The 23,794-nt window shown below is 34.7% G+C and overlaps 1 protein-coding gene across 1 annotated transcript; it reads right to left on the bottom strand.

Annotated features, from left to right (window-relative positions):
• Positions 1–1,181: 1,181 nt before the first annotated feature.
• Positions 1,182–21,558, bottom strand: LOC128161243 (universal stress protein YxiE-like). The gene is made up of 4 exons (XM_052824485.1): positions 21,404–21,558; positions 4,731–4,814; positions 3,866–3,957; positions 1,182–1,771 (listed from the first exon to the last, which is right to left on the bottom strand). The coding sequence occupies exons 1-4, from the start codon at positions 21,459–21,461 to the stop codon at positions 1,574–1,576; spliced, it is 432 nt and encodes a 143-aa protein (XP_052680445.1). The 5' UTR covers positions 21,462–21,558; the 3' UTR covers positions 1,182–1,573.
• Between the last annotated feature and the right edge of the window lie 2,236 nt (positions 21,559–23,794).

Here is a 23,794-nt window from a genome sequence, read left to right as displayed (position 1 = left end):
GTGAGTTACAGTGGTAGCAACGTTATTGTTGACAAACGACACGCACGTTTCTGATACACGAACGATCACGCACGATACACGAACGATCACGCACGATACAAGGACGATCACTAACTTACTGAATTTTCACGATACACGAACAAAAACGATAAAACACGCAACCGAACGATTCTACACCATTAAACACGCAAAATCAAAATTAATTTTTAAGATTAGAATTAAGAAAACGTATTGCTTTAATTTGTATTGCTTTATGTTTGTGTTTTATTAAAAAGCGGCATGTACAGTAGCAATGCACTGTTTTATATCTTACGAGTAAACAATTTAAACATCCATACAAAAAAAATATATGATTCAAACACAAATTAATTTTTTTTGTCTCCATAACGAATTATAACTTAAGTGTAAATGAAATGAAGATAATGCATTAACTATACAAAATTATTTACATACAGGTTGACTGTTTATGTAATCCAGTTCCCTTACGTACGATTTGATTATGCGGGGTAGAGGTAAATTTGTCACCTTGTTCCATAGAAATTCGATTTACCACATTGAATATTTTCATTATGTACAGTACATAACTTTTTCTGAATTTTAAAGCATCTATAAAAAAATTATTTCAAACAAATATTCAGATAGGAATGCGTATCGTATTTTCATTTGAAAGAAAAACGTTGGGGATAATCGTTTAGTTTAAAACGGGGAGTGGGTAAGCTTGACTGCTTTCATTGAATGTTAACAACTGTTTATGTTCTTCTATGGAAAAAAGTTTAAAAATTCACACTGTTTTACAAAAACTACTTGTCGTTGTTTTAAGAATAAATCCTGACGTTCCGTAAAAAAAAGTTACAAAACGAAAAAACCGCACGATCACGCACGATAAAAAACGCAAACTATTTTTCCTGATACACGCACGATTCCGCACGTTACACGAACGATCACCCACGTTACACGAACTATTTAACACGATTGGCTTGTCAACAATAACGTTGTTACCACTGTAGCCTTTTATACAAATTTTGTGTGAAATTTATTATCATGATAGAATAAAAAACAATGCAGTTTAGTGGTCAGTTATTAAATCATCATTTCCATTTGGCTAGTCAGTTACATACACTTTAGGTTTACAAACATCATAGTTTCGATAAAATTTTCTGATGACGAACATTTTTTTTTAAAAATTCAATTGCATAAAAATATATTTCCGTAGAAAAGTGTTAACATGTAAAATGCATACCAAGGGCACAATTTCTTAAAACAAAAATGTAAATAAGAAAAATAAAATAAAATGGAAAAAGTAATATTAGCTGAGTATTATGATCTACTATTATTATATAAAACAAATAATTTCTATTCTAATATACAAGAGAGCCAGGTCCAATTGTAAACACTCTTGTGTTTTCTTAAACGCATCACATATAATGAGAAATACAGAGAGTGTTCAGATTGAAACCATTGAGCAAAGTATAACATGAATATATCATCTAAGTCATTTTTTCACAACATCCCTCGAGTAATACTTTTTTATGTAATATAGTTTTTTATGGATTGTCGGCGTCAGTTGTGCGTTTCACTGCATCTTGTACACGAACACAGGGCAATTGGCGTGATGGAGAATGAAATCGCTGACACTACCGAGAATGGTTCTTCTTATTACACCCATTCCTCTACTTCCGGTCACAATGAATCTTGCGTTCTCCTTGTTAGCTATATCCACGATGCCGTGTGATGGCTTCTCTGCTTTCTCTATTCTCACTTCAGCCTGAATCTTAAGAATCAAAGGGATGACCATGAAGTTATACGTATATATACATGTACCTAGACCAAATAAATAAACTTATAAGTTATAACGAATATCAGATAGTGAAACTGGTATTGAAAATTTATAAAAAAGAAAAATTAAAATAACCCGCTAACGCGGGTTACGTATTTTTCCTGCAATGTCGCTACCTTCATATCCCGAATGAATCACCAAAGTAAGCATTTTATTGTTTAAATTAATTCCTACGTTACATGTAATATCGCCCCTTCCTAAACCTTAGATTATCTCCCCATCTTTTCTCATAAATTATGGTGATTCCGGCGATAATCGCCCTTCCTTACTATTTAAAGGGACTTGGACACGATTTGACTTAAACTTTTCAAATTTTATTTTTCCATTTTCAATGTTTATACTGATAAATATAGAAGTTTATAATGATATGCCAAAACTTGAAAGTCAAATATCAAGTTATAAGCAAGATACAGAGTTTAAAATTCTTTCTTTTGTAAACAAACTTCGAATATTGTCATATTTACATATATGTTGTATTGGTGTAGGTTTCAATCAAATGTATCTTTCTTTTGTTGATAGTAGTTTTTATGAAGATATTGAATTAGTTTAAATTGTTTTTACATGTCATTTTGTCTAAGAAATGGTAATTCTCTACATTACAATTTTTGCAAAAAAAAAACGTTAAGACTCGAGCTTTGTTTACATAACAATCAATTCTTACCTCTGTATCTCGCTTGTAACTTGACTTTAAAGGAAGTGAACATGAAAAAAATAATTGTTGCTTAATAAATTATAAAAGCCTTTTGAAACTTAAAAATGAGGTCTGTTACCTATTTGTTTATTTCTATTAAGAGATTTTATCAATTTAACACTCTCAGTGAAAGGTTTATGGAGGTAATCCATTATTCCCCAGCATGCATCTGTTCTCTGACGTAGATAAGCCACATTGCTGCTGGTGACTGGGTCAATGTTGGAACTAGGCCAGTGTTAATGTACAGAGTTGATAAAAGTTGAGGAGAAAAATTATGCCTTGATGTGAAGAAAAATTTTGTGTACTGTCATGAGAAGACAATGATTTAGTACATTTCTATAAATGAACCTCAGATAACTATTTATGATTTGTACAAAAAATGAATATAGATAAATTAATTTGTGAAATATAAGACCATCACATTCCAGATGTTTGTACGGATATGCATGTGGCAGTCAGTGTTTACATAAATAAAATGCTGTTTTTAGATTTCAATTTAAATTAATATAAAATTGTAATTCCATTTTCCATGTGGGGTTTCTTACCGTTACTTTTTATTTAAATGCCCTGGAAATTTTTCTGATTTGTTTTTTTTTATACATAAGATCTTGATGATATGTACGCCGGTTCTGTTTATGCTGTCAGAAGAATAACAGGACTAAGACACTTTTTAAAAGTCAGGATGCTGTGCAATGCACCTTGTGTGCTCATTTATGTAGCACACATAATCTTCAAACTCATAAACAAGAAATTCCCGAGTGCAAGAAAAAATAGGTCACAATAACACTGATCCACGGACATTCCATTCTAGTTACATGTCACATTAACTGCTGGTGGGAATGCATCATTCTGAGATCCAAAATCTTCCTCCATAAACACTGTTTAAAATGACAACTCATTACATTCCTTTCAAGTTTCCAATCACATTTTGATGATGGCATTTTATCCCTGTTACTACACGTGTGTAAAAATGCAATGTGTCTCACTGACGGCAGCATCAGTGCTGCCCTCTCTTAGATGCTTAGAGATAACCCAGCAGGGAGGTAATGATTTTAACAATATGGCAGCGCTCATGGATTGCAAGAATTAGTTATTCTAAGTGGTATATCTTTTTACTGAGGAAAGCTCTGTCTAAACGGTTTTCAGATATCATTATACACATCAAACAGACAAATTTGAGCCCTTGATAATTTTTTCATGTTCACTTCCTTTAACATTCAATATTTTGGTCAATCATTTATAATACACCAGTAAACCATTTCAAACATAAAAAAAAAAATATTTTTTTTTATCTCAGATCGTGTCCAAGTCCCTTTAAGTTATCGCCCATGTCTTACCCCTGAGCTGGCGGCCAGTGCACTAAACTTCTCCTTCAGGGTCGCTGCTTTCTGCTGGGCCTCTCGTTGGAGCTCAATAATACGCCCCGGACCTAAAGATAGAAAATAATTGCTTTACTAAAATGTGAAAAGGTTTCACCATGAAGTCATTGAAGCATAGGTTGAGGTTATAAAAAAAAATCGTGACTGGTATTAACTTCAATGATTATCAAGAACACTAAACTACTAAATACTAAATGTAGTATTAAAATGTACATGTACGTCATACATGCATCATATTAATGGGTTTTTTCTGCAATCCTCCCAATAATAATAACGATGGATAAACTAACACATAGAGCATTCAACACATTAACTACATGTACACACTCCGGAGCTACATAAACTACATGTATACACTCCGGAGCTACATAAACTACATGTACACACTCCGGAGCTACGTAAACTACATGTACACACTCGCGCAGGAGCTACATAAACTACATGTACACACTCCGGAGCGACATTAACTACATGTACACATTCCGGAGCTATGTAAACTACATGTAGACACTCCGGAGCTACATAAACTACATGTACACATTCCGGAGCTACATAAACTACATGTACACACTCCGGAGCTATACATAAGTCATGAACATATTGATACGCACTTGAAACATGTCAAAATATGACAAGCACATAAAAATTGACCAACACCGGAACCAAACTGAACCTGATGTATAACTGAAATATATTGTAGTTTAAAGGGTATAGATGTTACTTCACTGGGTCCATGATATGTATCAACTACAGTATATATGACCGAGTGACTGTGACACTGTCAGAGGTGAGGGTCACTGGTCAGTGACGAATGGTGACTTACTCATGTCCTTGACATTAATCAGATTCTCCATCACGTGCAGCAGGATCACGCGGTGGTCAGGCTTGTGCAGGTTGTCCACGTAACCTGGAAAGATCAATTAACCTGTATATGTAAATTATATAATGAGATCAACGGCGGCCGATAAAAGGTTGTCTTTGTAGACACCCTTTGCATCATTCCCAACATACTGAGAAATCTTTGAAACCGGTAATAAAAAAAGGTGTAAAACAAATGTTTAAACGACACATTTTTTAAAGTTTGTTTCTCGAAGCTCTCCTAAATCTAGGAACCGCTATAACTTTGTCCTACTTTAAAACATCACTTACCTTGTCCTAAGACCGTCTTAAAGGGGCATGGTCACGATTTTGGTCAAATTTTACTTTCCTGTTTTTATTATTTACAATGTTTTTTGAATGCATTTCTAATGATCAAATGAAATTTGGGTGGTCGTCGATGAGTTTTAAGCGAGATACAGGGCTCACAATTCTTCGTCATGTAAACAAGGCTCGTGCCCTGTTTTTGTTTACATAGGTTCAATATACCAGTAAAAAATCTTTTTCAAGATGATTTGTCAAAATTCTTATTCATTTTAAACATAAATAAACAGTTCCTAACCATTAATACATTCATTTTACGTCTAAAACTGGAATTTTCACTTCAACATTCAAAATGTAAACAAAAGTTTTGTTTACATAGCGAGGAATTGTAAGCTCTGTAACTTGCTCATAACTCAACAAATGTCACTAAAATTGGGGTTGCCTATTAAAAATGCCTCACTGAAGCATTATAAACATTAAAATCGAAAAAATAATTTTTGACAAAAATCGTGACAATGTCCCTTTAAAACAGGCTTTTGGGGATATTAAGATAGGACTGTCATGAAGCTTTTTTCTTAACTAATTTTAAAATTAACACCGATAAAATAAAGCAATCTTTACTACAGTTCTATATCATATCTGACAAACCTCAAATTCTTAATTCTAAATATTCAAATATCCTTGGCTTTAAGTAAATCTAGAACGCTTTATTTAAGCCATGTGTGGTCATTCTTAATTTGTATCACTTCATTCTTAAATGCATTTGCAAGGAGAACTTGTAAATCAATATTGTAAGTTATTTCTCATGCACACCTGTAATAAAGTTGATTCAGTATTGTATATACTGGTGTTTATATTTGTGTTCCTCTTTAATTTTGTTATGAATGGGTTACCGTATGTGAGTGACGAGTGTCGGGTGAGTGTGCTATTTTTAGATCGAGTATTTAAAGTGACCGGTTTGGGTGTAGTGGTCAATAGAGGGTCCGGTAACGACATCAGCCGGGTGCCACGTTTTGCAGCTCCTGTTTCAAGATATGGTGAATATCTCAAGTTAGCTTAATACTAAGGAGAAAAGGGTAGCCATTGAAATTTTGGATTCTGTTAGGCGGGCACATGTTTTCCTAGCCGGTAAGGTTGTTTTGTTGTCATTTTGTACATTTCGCTGGTAATTTAGTTCTTAGTGTAATTGGTAGTATGTTTGTATGTTTATCGGGACTTTATTAGTCACAGTATGTTTTTTTCAGTGCGTAAGGGTGTTTGATACAATTACCTGAAATACAGACTGGTGTGCTAGACGGAAATTTTCCTATGGAAGGTCGTGGGGACAATTGACGAAGGTCGGGGACGCATTCTATGCTGAGTGGGGCGTGGCTTTCTATCTGGGCAGTGTCGTAGACTGGAAGCGAGAGACCTGCGAGTCCGGGGCTTTCGGTTAGGATAGCGACAAGAGGGACAGGAAATTTGACGAGGGCAGGAGCGTCTCGAGTGCATAGTGACCTTGAGTTCATTTTCAGAGAGGTTTTAAGTGTTAAAAAGCGACTGTTATTACAGGCTTATTTTCATATACATGCTTCTGAGCTGAAATTTAAAGTAATTGTAAATTCACGGTATTTTGAATTATTGAACTTTAATATTTTTTTGAGTAAATTTTTCAACAAGAGTTTTATTGGTTGAAATAACTTCTAAACAACATTTTGTAGTTTACTTCCATTTTATATCTGATACAGTGTGATTTAATCTTGAATTTAGTAGGATAGTATCAGATATTTGTTCATTTGTTTAATTGAATTATTATTCTTTTTTTTTTTTGTTTTGTTCGAATGAGAGTGGTGTGAAAGGGGGAGTGAGAATAATGATTTGTTTTGTTTATTAATTTTTTTTTTCAAATTAAACTTGTTTATTTTCTTTACAAAATCTTATTGTTCATTCAGCTGACAAAATCCAAAAAGAACTCATTACATATGGTGGCAGCGGTGGGATTTTGTCATTTAGGCTGAGTGATTTTTTTTTTGTATTGAATTTTTCATGTTTGTTTGAATTGAGAAATTCATATCCGTTGTGATTGAAACATTTTTTGATTTTTGAAGAAAAGTTCAATAATTGTTTAATTTCTTATTAAAGTTTATTGCAGCTCAGTCCCACCTGAAAGAGAACTCGGTCTTTGATAGTCTGTTGGTTTTGTAGTCTAGAGTTGTACGATGTCGTTACCTGGTTGGGTTAAGAAGGCTGTAGAGGAGGGTCAAGATTTGTCTACTTGTATGGAGATGTGGAAACATGCGTGTGCAGTGGAGCGGGAAGAACGACAGGCAAGACGAGAGAAAGAGAAAGATGAGTTAGAAATGCAGAGAATAAAAATGGAGAATGATGAAAAAGAGAGAAAACGTCTGCATGATAAAGATCTGGAAGAGAAAAGGTTAGAGGTGAGAATGAAAGAGTTAGAACTACAAGAAAGAGAGATGAGAGAGCGGGAGACTAATCCAGTAGCAATGGTAGAGAGAGAAGCGAAACACGAGGTTAAGTTTATTTTACCAAAATATGTTGAAGGTGAAGACATAGATGTTTTCTTAAGATCTTTTGAGCGTTTAGCAACTCTTCACAAGTGGCAGAAAGCAGAGTGGGCTCTCAGACTGATACCACAACTGACAGGTAAGGCGTTAGATACATATGCACGGTTAGGAGAAGTTGAAGCAAATGACTACGATGTCATAAAGAATGCTATTCTGAAGCGGTACAATCTTACAGCTAGCACGTACAGAGATAAGTTCAGAGGGTGTAAGCAATTTTCCAGTGAAACTTTTAGGGAGTTTAGTAGTCGAGCTACCAATTATTTTGACCATTGGTGTCAGATGGAAAAGGTAAACAAAAATCATGATAATCTGGTAGATGTTCTGATGCGTGAACAGCTTACAAATAGTTCTTCTAGAGATCTTCAGATATGGTTGAAAGAGAGACAACCTAAGTCTGTAGAGGAGATGATAGAATTGGCAGAGGCTTACCAGAACGCACATAAAGGTAACCAGGTAATGAACAAAGGACCTGTGCCGCAGAGAGAGGTAAGAAACCAAGGTAATGGTGTTAAAAGCAATAACAATCCTATGGTCGGTCAAAACAGGGAAGAGAAAAAATGTTTTCAGTGTCGTAGAGTAGGTCACTTTATGAACAACTGTCCTCTACGGAAACAGGTACCCAAGAATTCTAGTCCTGGCTTTAATGATAAAGGTCAACCATCTCAGGGATATACTGGTAAGGATAAAGCAGGTTTGATTCATTCTCCTACTATATCGAGAAAGGGAGTGGCAGTGGAGCTTCCGGTTATAGTAGATGAGAAGAAGTCTGTCATTGAGTCAGTTATTTGTCAGAGTGGACTTAGAATCGAAACAGGTACAGTGAACGGTAAGAGTGCATCAGTACTCAGAGATACCGGGTGCACTGCGATTTTAGTATCTGACAGATTTGTTAGTGATGATGACAAGACAGGGGTGACAAGTGATGTTACCCTGGCAAACGGAAGTTCACAAAGATGTCCAGAGGTCTGGATACAGGTAGACACGCCTATGTGAAAGGTAAGGTTGTTGCTTTGGTGATGAACTCTCCATTTGCTGATTTGATTGTTGGTAACTTTACTAGGGTAGATATTCCAGTGGAGAGATCTACAAGACCTGTTAAGCCGGATGATGAATTGTGTCAGGCAGTGGAAACTAGAGCTTCAGCAAAGAAGGTATCACAAGATAAAGATGAAGGTATTGGGGATAGATCTGTGGTACACGACATAGTCTCCAGAAATGAGTGGATAGAGGAACAAGGTAAGGATCCTAGTTTGGAACAGTGTAGAAACAAAGAAGTATCTGAAGGAACGGAGAATGGTAGAAGTTATATCATGAAGGAAAACAGAATGATGTATAGAGTATTTACGACAGTTACTGACGAGGTTCTAAAGCAAGTAATTGTACCAAGTAAGTTTAGAAAGCAAATATTGTCGTTGAGTCATGATATCCCTTTAGCAGGTCACATGGGGATTAAGAAGACGAGGGAAAGAATTCTAAGGAATTTCTTTTGGCCAGGTATTTTTGAGGATACAAAAAAATACTGTCAATCTTGCCCAAAATGTCAGAAAGGAACGTCAAAGTCGAGGGTAAGTAAGGTACCTCTTGTTAAAATTCCTTCAGTTGATTATCCATTCCAGCGTGTGGCGATTGACATGGTTGGACCTTTGCCAAAAACGAAACGAGGTAATCAGTACATTTTAGTGATGTGTGATTACGCCACTAAGTATCCTGAAGCAATACCCCTCAGAAGTTTGCGCATGCTCGAGATGTAGACGGACGTTTTTTTCGGAGAGCTTAAGAATTATACCAAAAAACTGTGTCTCTAGCTATTTAAGAGAATTATGTGATACGCAGCTACAGTGATAGTGAGCAGTTAAAAGTGTTTTTTGTGGACTGGAATATTTATTTCTGGTAAAAAAAGTGAAGAAGAAAACATTCCGTGTCTTAAAGTTGTGGGGACCGGTGAACGATACTCAGAACCTGTTTTTGCACAATGGCATCCAAAAAGCGAAACACAAGACTAACAGAAGTAGATAAAGAAACGGAGAACTTCGATACCTCTGACAAAGGTGAAATCTCCCAGAGCAGGGATATCATGCAAGGTATTGCAAGTATACAAAATACTTTAGCTAACTTTTTATTACGTTTAGACGGTCAAGGTAAACATTTAGACGATCTCACACAGGAGATAAGAGCGAGAGATGGAATCACTGAAAGGCTTGAGAAGGTCCAAGACCAGACAGTTGAGACCGAGAACCTAATTTCAGAACTGCAGGAGAAAAACAAAAAGATGGAGAGAGAGATGAGCCGCTTACGCGACTATGTAATACGCTTAGAGTATTGTGTTAATGTTCAAAGAGATCAAATAATAGATCTGAAGATAAAGTATATGGAAAACAATGTAATTGTTAATGGCATAGAAGAGAAAGGCACAGCAAATGAACCTGAAAACCTTGCTGCCATTATCAGGAACATTCTTATAACAGAGATGGAAATGAAACCAGAAACGGCGGATCGCTTGCAGATCTCGAAAATGTTTCGTATGGGTGAATTTGACAAACGTAGGAAATATCCGAGACCAGTCTGCATTCAATTCGCCTACCGAAACCACAAGGATCTGGTAATGAGTGGGGTCAAGGTGCTAAAAGCAAAGAAATCACCATTCCGATTTGCACAGCAGCAACCAGAAGAAGTAAGAGAGAAAAGGAAACAACTTTTTGAAGTTCAGAAAAAATATACTGAAAAAGGCATAGAAACTAAGATGAATGGAACGAAACTCATATTCACTCAGAGCAACTCTGTCTATAGAGATAAACTCGGTTCACGACCTACTGCCGATGAGATCATTACCGACGACGAGGTCAACATAACGGTAAACCCTGGGAAGTCTGTCGAGGACAATGGAAACCGGTTTATTGGCCATGCAGTATCTGTCGAGTCTTTCAAGCAGGTCAGGAAATCTATTGTGGAAGTGATGCGCATCAATACCATTTCAAGTGCGAGTCATAACATATATGCGTACCGATTTACCAGCCCAGACGGTTCCACTCATGAGGGTTCTGATGATGATGGCGAATTTGGAGCGGGACGAGCGCTACTGAAAACCCTGATTGACAACGAAGTGACTAACACGCTGGTTGTGGTCTCGCGCTGGTACGGTAGTAAGATCGGTCCTCGAAGATTCACCCACATTAACGATGCAGGTATGAGTGCCGTAAAGAACATGCAGGTACCTGTTATTTCGTGAACTCACCAGTCGAGTATTGTGCGTTCGTGACTATTGTCTATGCAAGTTCAAACTTTAGTATTAGAACTTCCCACTGAGTTCCCCACAATTATGCCTTATCTTTTAAAGGTAATCATGGTATAAATTACCATTTGTTTTTCATAAAAAAAACCTTGTATATATGTAACGTATTATCATTACTATATATATTCTCTTTTTCCCCTTCTTTTTGTAAACTTGCATGTCTATCATTATACAATGGTTTTTGTTAAAAAAAAAACCCCCAAAAACATGTAATTGATTATGGTTGAAAACTCGTTCGGTTAATGGATACCCGTTAGTCAAGATTTTTAACTTAAAATTTCAGCCATTTTTCTGTAAAAGTTTATCCAACCGGAACGCATGAATACGGATCCGGTTTTACCTTTTATTTTACCATGTTACCTTCCGACTATGAGTTGGAATGTTTTTTCCCACATGTACATGTATGTAAGTTTAACGGTTACTTTTTTTTTTTCTTTTGTTGTTTATCTTTTTTTTCTTACTAAACAACGGAAAGATTATTTATCCACATAACACAGGGTGAAGCAGATTTTATAGTCTATTATGTCACATTTTTTTCTCTTTAAGTGACTCATTATCCCTTTCTCAAGTTTCTGTTTTGTTGCAGTTTAAGACACATGTATTTTGATTTTTTAGTCGTCGATATCTATGAGTCAACTGCCCCGAAAACGCATCTCAATATCTTTTATACAATGGTTAAGACTATGGATGACTCCTTCATCACGATCGGAAAATATGAAACTTGTAATGATAAACTATTTTTTTTCCATTTAGAGCAACATATTATTTTTGGTATATTCTGCTCTCGCAAATTCAGAACCTTATTTTTCCATGCTTCTTTTTTGGCATGCATCAATTCCCTCATTTTTTTCTACATCTTTTATAAGAAAAGTTTGGCTTTCTGCTTTCTTATTTTTTGGGGTACACTGTTTATCTGCATCACTTTTTACTTATCATGGATGAAAAAACAAAGGAAAACCTTCTTAAAGTTCTTACATTAAATTGTCAAGGCCTGGGGGATAAAAATAAGCGAAAGGATGTTTTTAACAATCTTAAATCAAAGAACTGTAATATTTACATGTTACAAGATACCCATTTTACAAAAGAAGATGAAAATATAATTAAAACACAATGGGGGTATGAAGTATTTTTTAGTTCCTTTAAATCAAATGCTAGAGGAGTTGCTACTCTGGTGAATAATAATTGTGAATTTAAGTCCTTAAATGTAATTCAAGATGATTCGGGAAACTACTTGATTCTAGATGTAGAAATTGAAGATATTCCATTCATACTTATAAATATATACGGTCCCAACAATGACAGACCACAATTCTATTCAGAATTGAAAAGCAAAATTGAAGACATCTATACCTCACAGCACATTATTTTAGGAGGGGATTTCAATCTTATATTAGATAAAGATCTTGATTCTATGAATTATAAAAATCTTAATAACCCTAAAGCCAGAACTGAAGTGTTAAAGCTAATTGACACATTCAACCTTAAAGATGTCTTCCGAGAACAATGTCCTTTTTTGAAAAGATACACTTGGAGGAAAAAAAACCCTATTAAGCAGGCTAGGCTTGACTTCTTCCTAATTTCGGAATCATTACAAACTATGTCACCATGTATTAAACATGAAAACAGTTATCGTTCTGATCATTCCCCAGTCTTATTCCAATGCAAATTAAATGAATTTATAAAAGGGAAAGGTTTTTGGAAATTTAATAATTCACTCCTAACCGATAAAGACTACATCAATATCATTAAAAAATTACTAAACAACATAATATGTCAATACTCATGCCATGTATATAATAAAGAAAGTATCAGTACAATTAGAAATGAAGATCTCTGCCTTACAATTAATGATCAATTATTTCTTGACACATTACTTATGGAAATTAGGGGCAAAACAATTTCTTATGCTAGTTACAAAAAGAAAAAACAAAATCAAAGAAAATTAAAACTGGAAAAAGAAATAACTGAAATTGAGCAAAACTTAACCCAAAACACAATTGCCGAACTTAATGAGAAACAGAATGAATTAGAGCAAATTAGGAGTAATATATTAAAAGGACAATGTATAAGATCCAAAGCTAAATGGATTGAAGAAGGAGAAAAACCCACCAAGTATTTTTTGAGTCTAGAGTCGAGAAACTATATTAGCAAACAAATTCCAAGAATACAAAAAGATGACGGGTCAATTATTACCGACCAATTCAAAATTCTAAATGAAATAAAAATGTTTTATGAAAATCTTTATAGAAAAAGAGAGACTATTTATACAGAGGATTTCCGATTAAAATTAAACAAATTTAATGTAACAAAGTTAACAAAAGAAGAATCTAATAGTTTAGAGGGACCAATAAATAATACTGAAGTCTATAATTTTCTGAAAAAAATGAAGAATGACAAAAGTCCCGGCCCAGATGGTTTCACCTGTGAATTCTTTTAGTTTTTTTGGAAAGACATTGGTGTTTTTGTGACTAGAGCTATTAATAATTCTTATGAAATAGGTCAATTCTCAGACCATAATAAACTTGGTATAATTACTTGTATACCAAAAGCAGGAAAACCTAAACAGTATCTGAAAAATTGGCGCCCTATTACCCTTTTAAATGTTGTCTATAAAATAGCATCAGGATGTATAGCAGAACGTATTAAAGTACACTTAGATAAACTAATAAATACAGACCAAACCGGGTTCATTAAAGGAAGATTTATTGGAGAAAATATAAGACTAATCTATGACATTATACAATATACAGATTATAAACAAATTCCTGGACTGCTTATGCTAATAGATTTTGAAAAGGCTTTTGACACAATTTCCTGGGAATTTATCAATCAAACATTAGATTTTTTCAACTTTGGTAATAAGCTCAAAAAATGGATTAATACATTTTATAAAGGAATAAAGTCATGTGTTTTACAGAATGGGCTCAGCTCAGATTACATATACCCTCAAAGAGGTTGCAGACAAGGAGACCCTATATCGCCCTATCTCTTTCTCCTATGTGCAGAAATTCTTGGAATAATAATTCGAAATAATAAAGACATAACAGGTATTAAAATTGGAAATGTAGAATATAAGCTGTCCCAATATGCAGACGATACATCCCTTATTTCTGATGGCTCTCCCCTAACACTTGATGGCATTCTAAGAGAATTAGACTTCTTTGAAAATATATCTGGTCTTAAAATTAATTTCCAAAAAACAAAAATGGTATGGATAGGTAGCAAAAAATTTTCTAAAGATGTTTTTCACCATACTCGATGGAAGCTAGACTGGAACTGCACAGCATTTGACCTTCTCGGAATTAAATTTTCAATTAACCTTGAAGAAATGTCCGAGCTAAACTATTCTCCTAAATTATCAGAAATCAATAAAATAATGAATCAATGGAAACATAGAAAGCTAACACCGATAGGGAGACTTAAAATAATAAAATCATTAATTATACCAAAATTAAATCACTTAATATTAAGTATACCCAATCCAGATACAAACTTGATAAACAAATTGGAAAACGATTTGTACCACTTTCTATGGGGATGCAACATGCATAAAATAAAGAAAAATACTGTAATACAAGATTATAAATATGGAGGGCTAAAAATGATTGATTACCCAGCATTTATCATTGCCCTTAAATCCAGCTGGATAAAAAGATTAATTAATTCTAATGCAAAATGGGTAAAACTTTTAGAAACAACCTTAGAAATTGAAATATCAGATTTATGGAAAAGAGGATTAGATTTTACTTTTGAAATGATTAGAAAAATACCAAATCTATTTTGGAAAGAAGTGTTACTTAGCTGGGCAAAAGTAATAAAATCAACAAGTAAACAAACTGAAAAACAATTTAATAATGAACTTCTATGGGACAACCCAAACATTCTGATAGGAAATTCCTCAGTATTTTTAAAAAAATATTTTAGAGTAGGGTTTACACTAACTAGTGATTTGTTTGACTGTAATGGGAATTTTCTTAGCTTAGAAATACTAAATAACATGAAAGTGAATACAAATTTTATTGAATATGCAGGTCTAAAAAAAGCTGTAAAAAAACACATAGATAATACAGATATGAGCAAAGAACATGGACCTAAAATTCCAAACTCTATTTATCTTTTTTATAGGAATACAAAAGGATGTAAGGAAATGTATAACATTTTAATTGAAAATAAAAAAGAACCGATAACATCATCAATTAGATGGAGAGATCTTGGAGAAAATTTCACCGATTTAGAATGGAATAGAATCTACTGTCTCTGTTTTAAAGCGGTCCAAGAAAGTAAACTCAACTGGCTTCAATATCAAATTTTACATAGAATTATACCTACAAATTATTATCTGCACAAGTTGAAATTAATTGATTCTCCCTTATGTAGCTTCTGTAAAACAAATATTGAAACAATTGATCATCTGTTTTATGAATGTTTCTATGTAAAAGAACTATGGTGTAATATTGAGGAATGGTTTTTAAATCAATTTGATATTTGCATAGTTTTTGATAGGAAATCTGTTTTATTTGGTAAATTTCTAAAACAAAGCATCTATAAAATGTATAATTTAATATTGATGGTTATTAAATGGTATATTTTTGCTACCAAATATAACAAAAACCCTCATCTAAGTTTTGAATTAGTAAAACAAATAATAAAAAACAGGATTCTGCTTGAAAAATATATGCTATTGAAAAACTGTAGATACTCAGATTATGAAAACCACTGGCAAACAATTTGTGAGAAATTATAACAAGTTTTAGGACATCTGTGATTGCTTAAACTATTTCTTTCTTTTTTTAAAATTATATTGACTTGAACAAATATATTGATAATGTACCCCCCCCCCCTTTTTTTCTTTTGTATTTTTGTATCTTCTTCTGTATCTCCCTTTTTCTCTTTTCATTTACTGCTATCATCTATTTATTTATTTTTTTTTTTTTTCAAAAAAACACGTTTTTACACTACACGGCTAATATGTTTTTCTTTAGATTAATAAGTTATTACAATATGTAGAATCTTGAAATGTATGAAATATGTCTGAAATATGTGTGTATGTGGATTTATGTGTAAACAAAAATAAAAAAATTAAAAAAAAAAAAAAAAAAAAAAAATACCCCTCAGAAGTCAAGACGCAGAAGTTGTAGCGGAAGCTATGATGGAAGTTTTTACGAGACTTGGTGTTCCCAAAGAGATACTATCTGACCAAGGTACCAACTTTATGTCCTCATTAATTACAGAGCTTTGTAAATTGTTAAGCATACGCAAACTCAACACAACTCCGTACCATCCACAAGCCAACGGTCTCGTTGAAAGGTTCAATGGAACGCTAAAGAGAATGCTTCAGATTTATGCTCAAGACGAACCAGGTAAGTGGGACAAATTGTTACCTTATTTGTTGTTCGCATACAGAGAGGTTCCCCAAGAGACAACTGGATTTTCTCCTTTTGAACTACTTTACGGAAGGTATGTGAGAGGTCCTCTAGGAATACTTAGAGAGAGTTTGGAGGAAGATGAGGCGGATAGTCAATTACAGCCATCAGTACTGAGTTATATTCTTGAAACCAGGGAAAAGCTGGCAAAGATGGCGGACATTGTGTCAGAGAATGAAGAAGTAAGTAAAATTGAACAGAAAAGATACTACGATCGGAAAGCAAGGCATCGATCTTTTGAAGTTGGTGACAAGGTACTGGTTTTATTACCTACAAGTACAAAGAAGTTATTAGCTCAGTGGAAGGGACCAGTGTCTGTTACAGAGAAAGTAAGTCCAGTCGATTATAGGGTTCAGTATGATAACGGTGTCAGAAAGGTGTACCACATCAACATGTTGAAACGGTGGATAGAGAGGGATGATGACAACGTTGTAAGTGATGAGAAAGTAATGACTGCGGTCTGTCACGCAGACTCTTCAGATGATGATGATGAGTGGATCGGGAATCCGCTTTTGCATGTTAGAGATACGGTTAACGATGTAACAATTTCTCAAAGGCTGACGCAGAATCAAAAAGGTGAGTTACAAGATTGCTTGGATCAATTTAGTTCTGTTTTGTCCAATGTTCCAGGTCGAACTAGTCTGTTGAAACATCGTGTGGTAACTACAAGTGAAATACCAGTTTTTCAGAAACCTTATCAGATACCACATGCATTGAGGGATGAGGTCAAAAGAGAGTTATCAGTAATGTTGGAGGCAGGTATAGTAGAGCAGTCGGTAAGTCCATATGCCTCACCTGTGGTAATCATTCCCAAGAAAGACCAATCTATTAGGTTTTGTGTAGATTACCGTAGACTAAACGCTGTAACTCAATTTGATCCAGAGCCTAATGCGCAGATAGAGGAAATCATTGACAGATTGGGAGAAGCTAAGTATCTTAGTAAGTTAGATCTCACTAAAGGATACTGGCAAATTTTACTGGACAATGAAGCAAAGGAAAAGAGTGCGTTCATCACACCATTTGGCCATTATCAGTTTACTGTGATGCCATTTGGTATGATGAATTCAGCAGCTACTTTCAACAGATTGGTAAGAAAGATCTTAATGGGTCATGAAGAGTATTCAGATGCTTTTATTGATGACATTATCATTTTCAGTAAAGACTGGAACAGTCATGTGGGTCATGTAAAAGCAGTTCTTACATCTATTCAGAACGCAGGTCTTACAGCAAATCCAAAGAAATGTGAGTTTGCGGCTAGAGAATTGGAATTTCTAGGTCATTTAGTCGGAAATGGTCAGGTAAAACCAACCTCAGACAAAGTACAGGCTATTTTGAATATCCCTGTTCCCACGAAGAAAAAGGAGGTAAGATCATTTCTGGGCTCTATATATTTCTACAGAAAGTTTATAGAAAATTTTTCTGAAAAGTCAGCTAGTTTGTCAGATCTCACTAAAAAGTCAAGCCCGAATAAGATTGTGTGGACAGATGAACATGATAGATCATTTAGACAATTGAAGTCAGACTTAGTTAGTGCCCCGGTTCTATGGAATCCGGATTTTGCATTAACATTTACGTTACAGACAGACGCAAGTGACAGAGGTCTGGGGGCGTTATTATTGCAGGAAAAAAGTGGTGAGTATCATCCGTTAGTCTATCTCAGTAAAAAGCTCCTACCTAGAGAGCAGAACTTCGCTACGGTTGAGAAAGAGTGCTACGCAATTGTGTGGGCGGTGCAGCGTCTGCAAAAGTATCTGTATGGGAGAGAATTTATCATAGAGACAGACCATCGTGCGTTACAGTGGCTTAAGACAATGAAATCACAGAATCCAAGACTCTTACGATGGAGTTTGGTATTGCAGGAATATAGGTTTACTGTTAAGCATATCCCTGGGGCAAACAACAAGATGGCAGATCTCTTGTCGCGGTCGACATAAATCTTGTCAACTTTATCTGTTATTTATTTACAATGGACATTGGTAAATAAATGGGGGCGTATGTAATAAAGTTGATTCAGTATTGTATATACTGGTGTTTATATTTGTGTTCCTCTTTAATTTTGTTATGAATGGGTTACCGTATGTGAGTGACGAGTGTCGGGTGAGTGTGCTATTTTTAGGTCGAGTATTTAAAGTGACCGGTTTGGGTGTAGTGGTCAATAGAGGGTCCGGTAACGACATCAGCCGGGTGCCACGTTTTGCAGCTCCTGTTTCAAGATATGGTGAATATCTCAAGTTAGCTTAATACTAAGAAGAAAAGGGTAGCCATTGAAATTTTGGATTCTGTTAGGCGGGCACATGTTTTCCTAGCCGGTAAGGTTGTTTTGTTGTCATTTTGTACATTTCGCTGGTAATTTAGTTCTTAGTGTAATTGGTAGTATGTTTGTATGTTTATCGGGACTTTATTAGTCACAGTATGTTTTTTTCAGTGCGTAAGGGTGTTTGATACAATTACCTGAAATACAGACTGGTGTGCTAGACGGAAATTTTCCTATGGAAGGTCGTGGGGACAATTGACGAAGGTCGGGGACGCATTCTATGCTGAGTGGGGCGTGGCTTTCTATCTGGGCAGTGTCGTAGACTGGAAGCGAGAGAACTGCGAGTCCGGGGCTTTCGGTTAGGATAGCGACAAGAGGAACAGGAAATTTGACGAGGGCAGGAGCGTCTCGAGTGCATAGTGACCTTGAGTTCATTTTCAGAGAGGTTTTAAGTGTTAAAAAGCGACTGTTATTACAGGCTTATTTTCATATACATGCTTTTGAGCTGAAATTTAAAGTAATTGTAAATTCACGGTATTTTGAATTATTGAACTTTAATATTTTTTTGAGTAAATTTTTCAACAAGAGTTTTATTGGTTGAAATAACTTCTAAACAACATTTTGTAGTTTACTTCCATTTTATATCTGATACAGTGTGATTTAATCTTGAATTTAGTAGGATAGTATCAGATATTTGTTCATTTGTTTAATTGAATTATTATTCTTTTTTTTTTTTGTTTTGTTCGAATGAGAGTGGTGTGAAAGGGGGAGTGAGAATAATGATTTGTTTTGTTTATTAATTTTTTTTTTCAAATTAAACTTGTTTATTTTCTTTACAAAATCTTATTGTTCATTCAGCTGACAAAATCCAAAAAGAACTCATTACAACACCCAAAGAACGCATACGTGTTGTTCAAATAATTATAATTATTTGCTTGTAAGCCAATTCTGCCCTGGTACATTTTCTTCACACAAAATAGCAGTTATTTGAATTTAAAAAAAAAAATTGTTCTTGCAATTTGTTACTGATATATACATGTATTTAAGTATAAATGTATATTTTTAAATATGTATACATTAAAATTACTGGTTTAGGCATATCGTGTTAAATACCAAAACGCTCAATTTTTATGATTTATCCTAGCTGCAGATCTGTAGCTCTCTGGTTGAAAAAATTCGGATAGACAAACCAGAGAGCTACAGTTCCAAGCGTTGTAAAAACCTCCGATTTACGCCGCCGTTTTTGTGTCGCTCGCTTCGGGAATTATATCCGACTTTAAAAGCATTCAACCGCCCAAAAAAATGGATTTATTAATTAAACATATAGTTTACCCTAACTCTGCTAACTTTGTTTTCCTTTCAATGGTTCACAACGGCCATCCTTCGCCTTGGAATGTCATCGTTTTAAAAAAACTCGCCTTATGACAGCCATGTTTACCTAGTAGCGAGATCTCGGGTGCTTCGATTTACCCAAATGGACCCAAATGGACCCAAATTCAAGCGGAAAACAATTATAATAAAATCCTCATAATTTGGGTCCATTTGGGTAAATCGAAGCACCCGAGATCTCGCTACTAGGTAAACATGGCTGTCATAAGGCGAGTTTTTTTAAAACGATGACATTCCAAGGCGAAGGATGGCTCTCTGGTTTGTCTATCCGAATTTTTTCAACCAGAGAGCTACAGATCTGCAGCTAGATTTATCCCTGCATATAGCTGCAGATCTGTAGCTCTCTGGTTGAAAAAAATCGGATAGACAATCTCTGGTTTGTCTATCCGAATTTTTTCAACCAGAGAGCTACAGATCTGCAGCTACCCTGCACAAATCTCTCGAATTCGATCTGTACGAATAAATGTGAAAAATAAGAATTATTTAGTAGGTTAGGATATTTTAACTTATAAGATGATCCTAAGTTACCGTCGAGCTACATCTTAAGACGTGTCCTAAGTTGATACTAGAATGTTCTTAACTTTTTCCAATAATGTCATATCTTAGGAATACACTAAGGTCATATCTTAGGAAAGTTTCGTGAACATGCCTGCAGGAGTATATGTTCAATCATAGAACATGTAGTATCAAATGACGATTTATTTTAAAATCTACGGGCATTGTCTGTCAAAATGGGGATTCTATGTGAGGACTAGTTCGAACACTCAAACCAAATGACGAAATCATAAGGAACAACAACTAAGATATTCTTGGAAAGATACATTTCATTTAGGTATAACATGTCCTGCGTCACTATATAGTATTTGTCCTTAGACGCACAGTAATTAACATATACATATTAAACTTATCTAGAGAAAGACAGTTCTATGAATAAGAATTGCTCATTTTATTTACAACATCTGTGGCAATTCTGATATTGTGATTCGATGTCCCGCTGCACAAATCAATATCACAATTAATAGAAACTCTCTAAAAATGTCCAGATTATTCTAGAAACCCTTAGAATTGCACTCAAAATACTTTGCCTTTTAAATAAAAATTCAAGCTGATATATGTACAATGTACATTAACTTTTAAACGATTAAATACTGAAAACCATAAAATATCTGACGGATGAGAGTTTTTGATTTTGATGAAAGTTTTCAAATATTCATCAATAATCAATTCTGAGACTAATTCATTTCGAAATTAAGATAAATCTGGTCGACAGGTTGCAAGTGTAAGCTGGTCTTGTTGCGGTCCGGTAATTTAAACGTTTTACACGTCATGCAAGACTGCCCCCTCACTGCCCCTACATCAATCAACAGAAACGCTTTTGACAGCAATAGAATTAATTTGAAATATGAAGAAAAAGTGTTACGAAACATTACTTACATTTGAAGGCATTTTCTGCAAATTTACTCTCGTCAATCGCTATGATGACAGTAGCCATTTCTGCTGGGATCCGAGTGGAAAAACAACTTGCGTCTATTCAGCTTTACGGGTTCACTGGAGTGTGGGAAAAATTCCACAGTGGAAGTTTTAACTTTTTACGAGAGGGCGTAATCTAAGTTACGGACTTGTTTCAACCATGGATGGATAGTGTTAATTTTAAATACAGCTAGACCTCTGACAGAGGAAAAATAAAACACACGCCCCTAGCTGTAGGATACATGTTCCTCTCTACAATTGCAACATTCATATTGTATAACACGTAATCACGAAAACGAATCAACAATGAGTAATTAAAACTACTTAACAGTTTATATTATATTATGCTAATTCACTAATCAAGGGCCCTCAGGGGGCACACACATAAATAAAACCCAATATTACGATTATAACAAATAATGAATTAAACAAGAATACCCGTTAGATATGGGTTACCCCATATCCAAGATATTAGACTTTCAAATTAATTAAATTTTTACTGTGCTTCGCCAATCACTGTTGAAATCAAAGTTAAAATCGCTGAATTAAACTTGTTAAGAAAACTGGCGAATATAGTTCTTCATGTCCGTAGTAAATACTGCCACCAGTCTTTCGTCACTAACAAACAGTGCACACATCCTTAAATAGAGTTTACACGAGTGCGATCAGAAATATGGTGCAGGTGTTGCACAACCATTCCGTCATTATAAAGAAAAGAAAAACACACTCATACACAATAAATGATTAAAGAGATTATGTGATAACTAACAAACAATAATCATTAATAAAATTATTGTAATTGTAATATAAGCAATACATGTATTCATTAGTGAAAAATTGTCAATCGAAGAATTACCTATTTTTCGTGAAAAAAACTGAAGTGGCAGATAGCCTAGGAATATGTATACTTCACATTTATATTTATTTGAAAAAGGTTTCGTTTTCTTTCACGAGTAAAATATACATTGATATCCTAAACATATGTTATAACGTTGTATCTGCTGATGCATGAATGGAACAATATTTTTCAGCGCTATTGTGTAAAGAGTACCTGACTTTAGTAATATATCTTGAAGAGATAGTAAGCACCGATCGATTATATTAAAAATAGCAAAGAATGTCCAGGTTCATATTACAAGCAACCATATGCCAAATGATCCATCAATACAATGAAATATATACACATTTAACCGTGTTAGATAAATCTATAGAGAAACAAGGTGTCATGAAAACAGAGAGTACCAAGGGACGGTGCTTGCACAGTCAATCAGACTGGCCTACAGTACTTGTACATGCTTAGCATATGTTCGATGTGCATACATCTGTTAGAAATAATAAGAACAATTCAAGTGAATATTGATACTTACTTGATATAGTAAATACATGACCACACTGAGTGTATAAGCTGTTCAATATCAATGACTCGTTCGATGTATATCAAATGTAATGAAAATTTACATTGCAAGCAAACAGTTTCGATATGTAACAGATCATGTTAATGCATTTATATCGTTGGCCGACTATTACAGAATTATGAGGAAGCTCACAACCAAAGGATGGTGTACTCGTGGTCGACCGAGGGCAGGACTGGGGTTGTTGGAGCCCAATGGTTCACTGAGCTAACGTACAACTCCTGTTACCTGTACATTTACAGGTACTTCAGACAGGTGTATTTCGTAGAAGTTCGCATTGAAAATAATGTCTGCTCCTCTTAGTTGTTTTCCTATTTTGATCCTTTATACCAAAGTCTTACATAAGTAGTGATTCTAAAGTCTGTCCTTTTTAAAGCGCTAAGCATAGCTCAGCGCTTTATTGTCGTTAGACTTCTACTTCCGGTGCAAGGAATAACCGCCCCCTATGAGCAGAAGTTTACATCATTTAAACTGGTTAGGGAACCAGTTTCAGGAAATGCACGGGCTAGTACGGGCTACTGTGAATTTGATGTACAGGGCTTACATACATTATTGCAAGGGCTGCCACGCAGTGATGAGGAAATATATTGCGTATACAGAAACTAAAATGTTATATACATATATCTTTTACAAACAGAAACTGGGTTAGCGCTTTTCAGTACTATCAGTACTTTGATTTAATCATATTTTTTCCCCTGTATGAAAATGTACTTGTTTGTATGTACCTCTGACGGTTTTATTAATGTGTATTATATATATATGCTCCTCTTGTATACCTAATTATTTGGTTTGAACGAATAAAATGAACTTGAAACTAACAGCAAATTTATAAAATAAATCCTTTTGTGTATTACTCCTCAACTTTCAAGTTTTACTCAAGTATTTTTTTTGAAAAGTTACAAAAAGCATATACAAATTGCATCTTCAAGTCACACATGAGAGT

The sequence above is a fragment of the Crassostrea angulata genome, chromosome 8, assembly GCF_025612915.1.
Source record: "Crassostrea angulata isolate pt1a10 chromosome 8, ASM2561291v2, whole genome shotgun sequence".
Taxonomy (NCBI): domain Eukaryota; kingdom Metazoa; phylum Mollusca; class Bivalvia; order Ostreida; family Ostreidae; genus Magallana; species Magallana angulata.
This window is presented reverse-complemented; position numbering and strand designations above follow the sequence as displayed.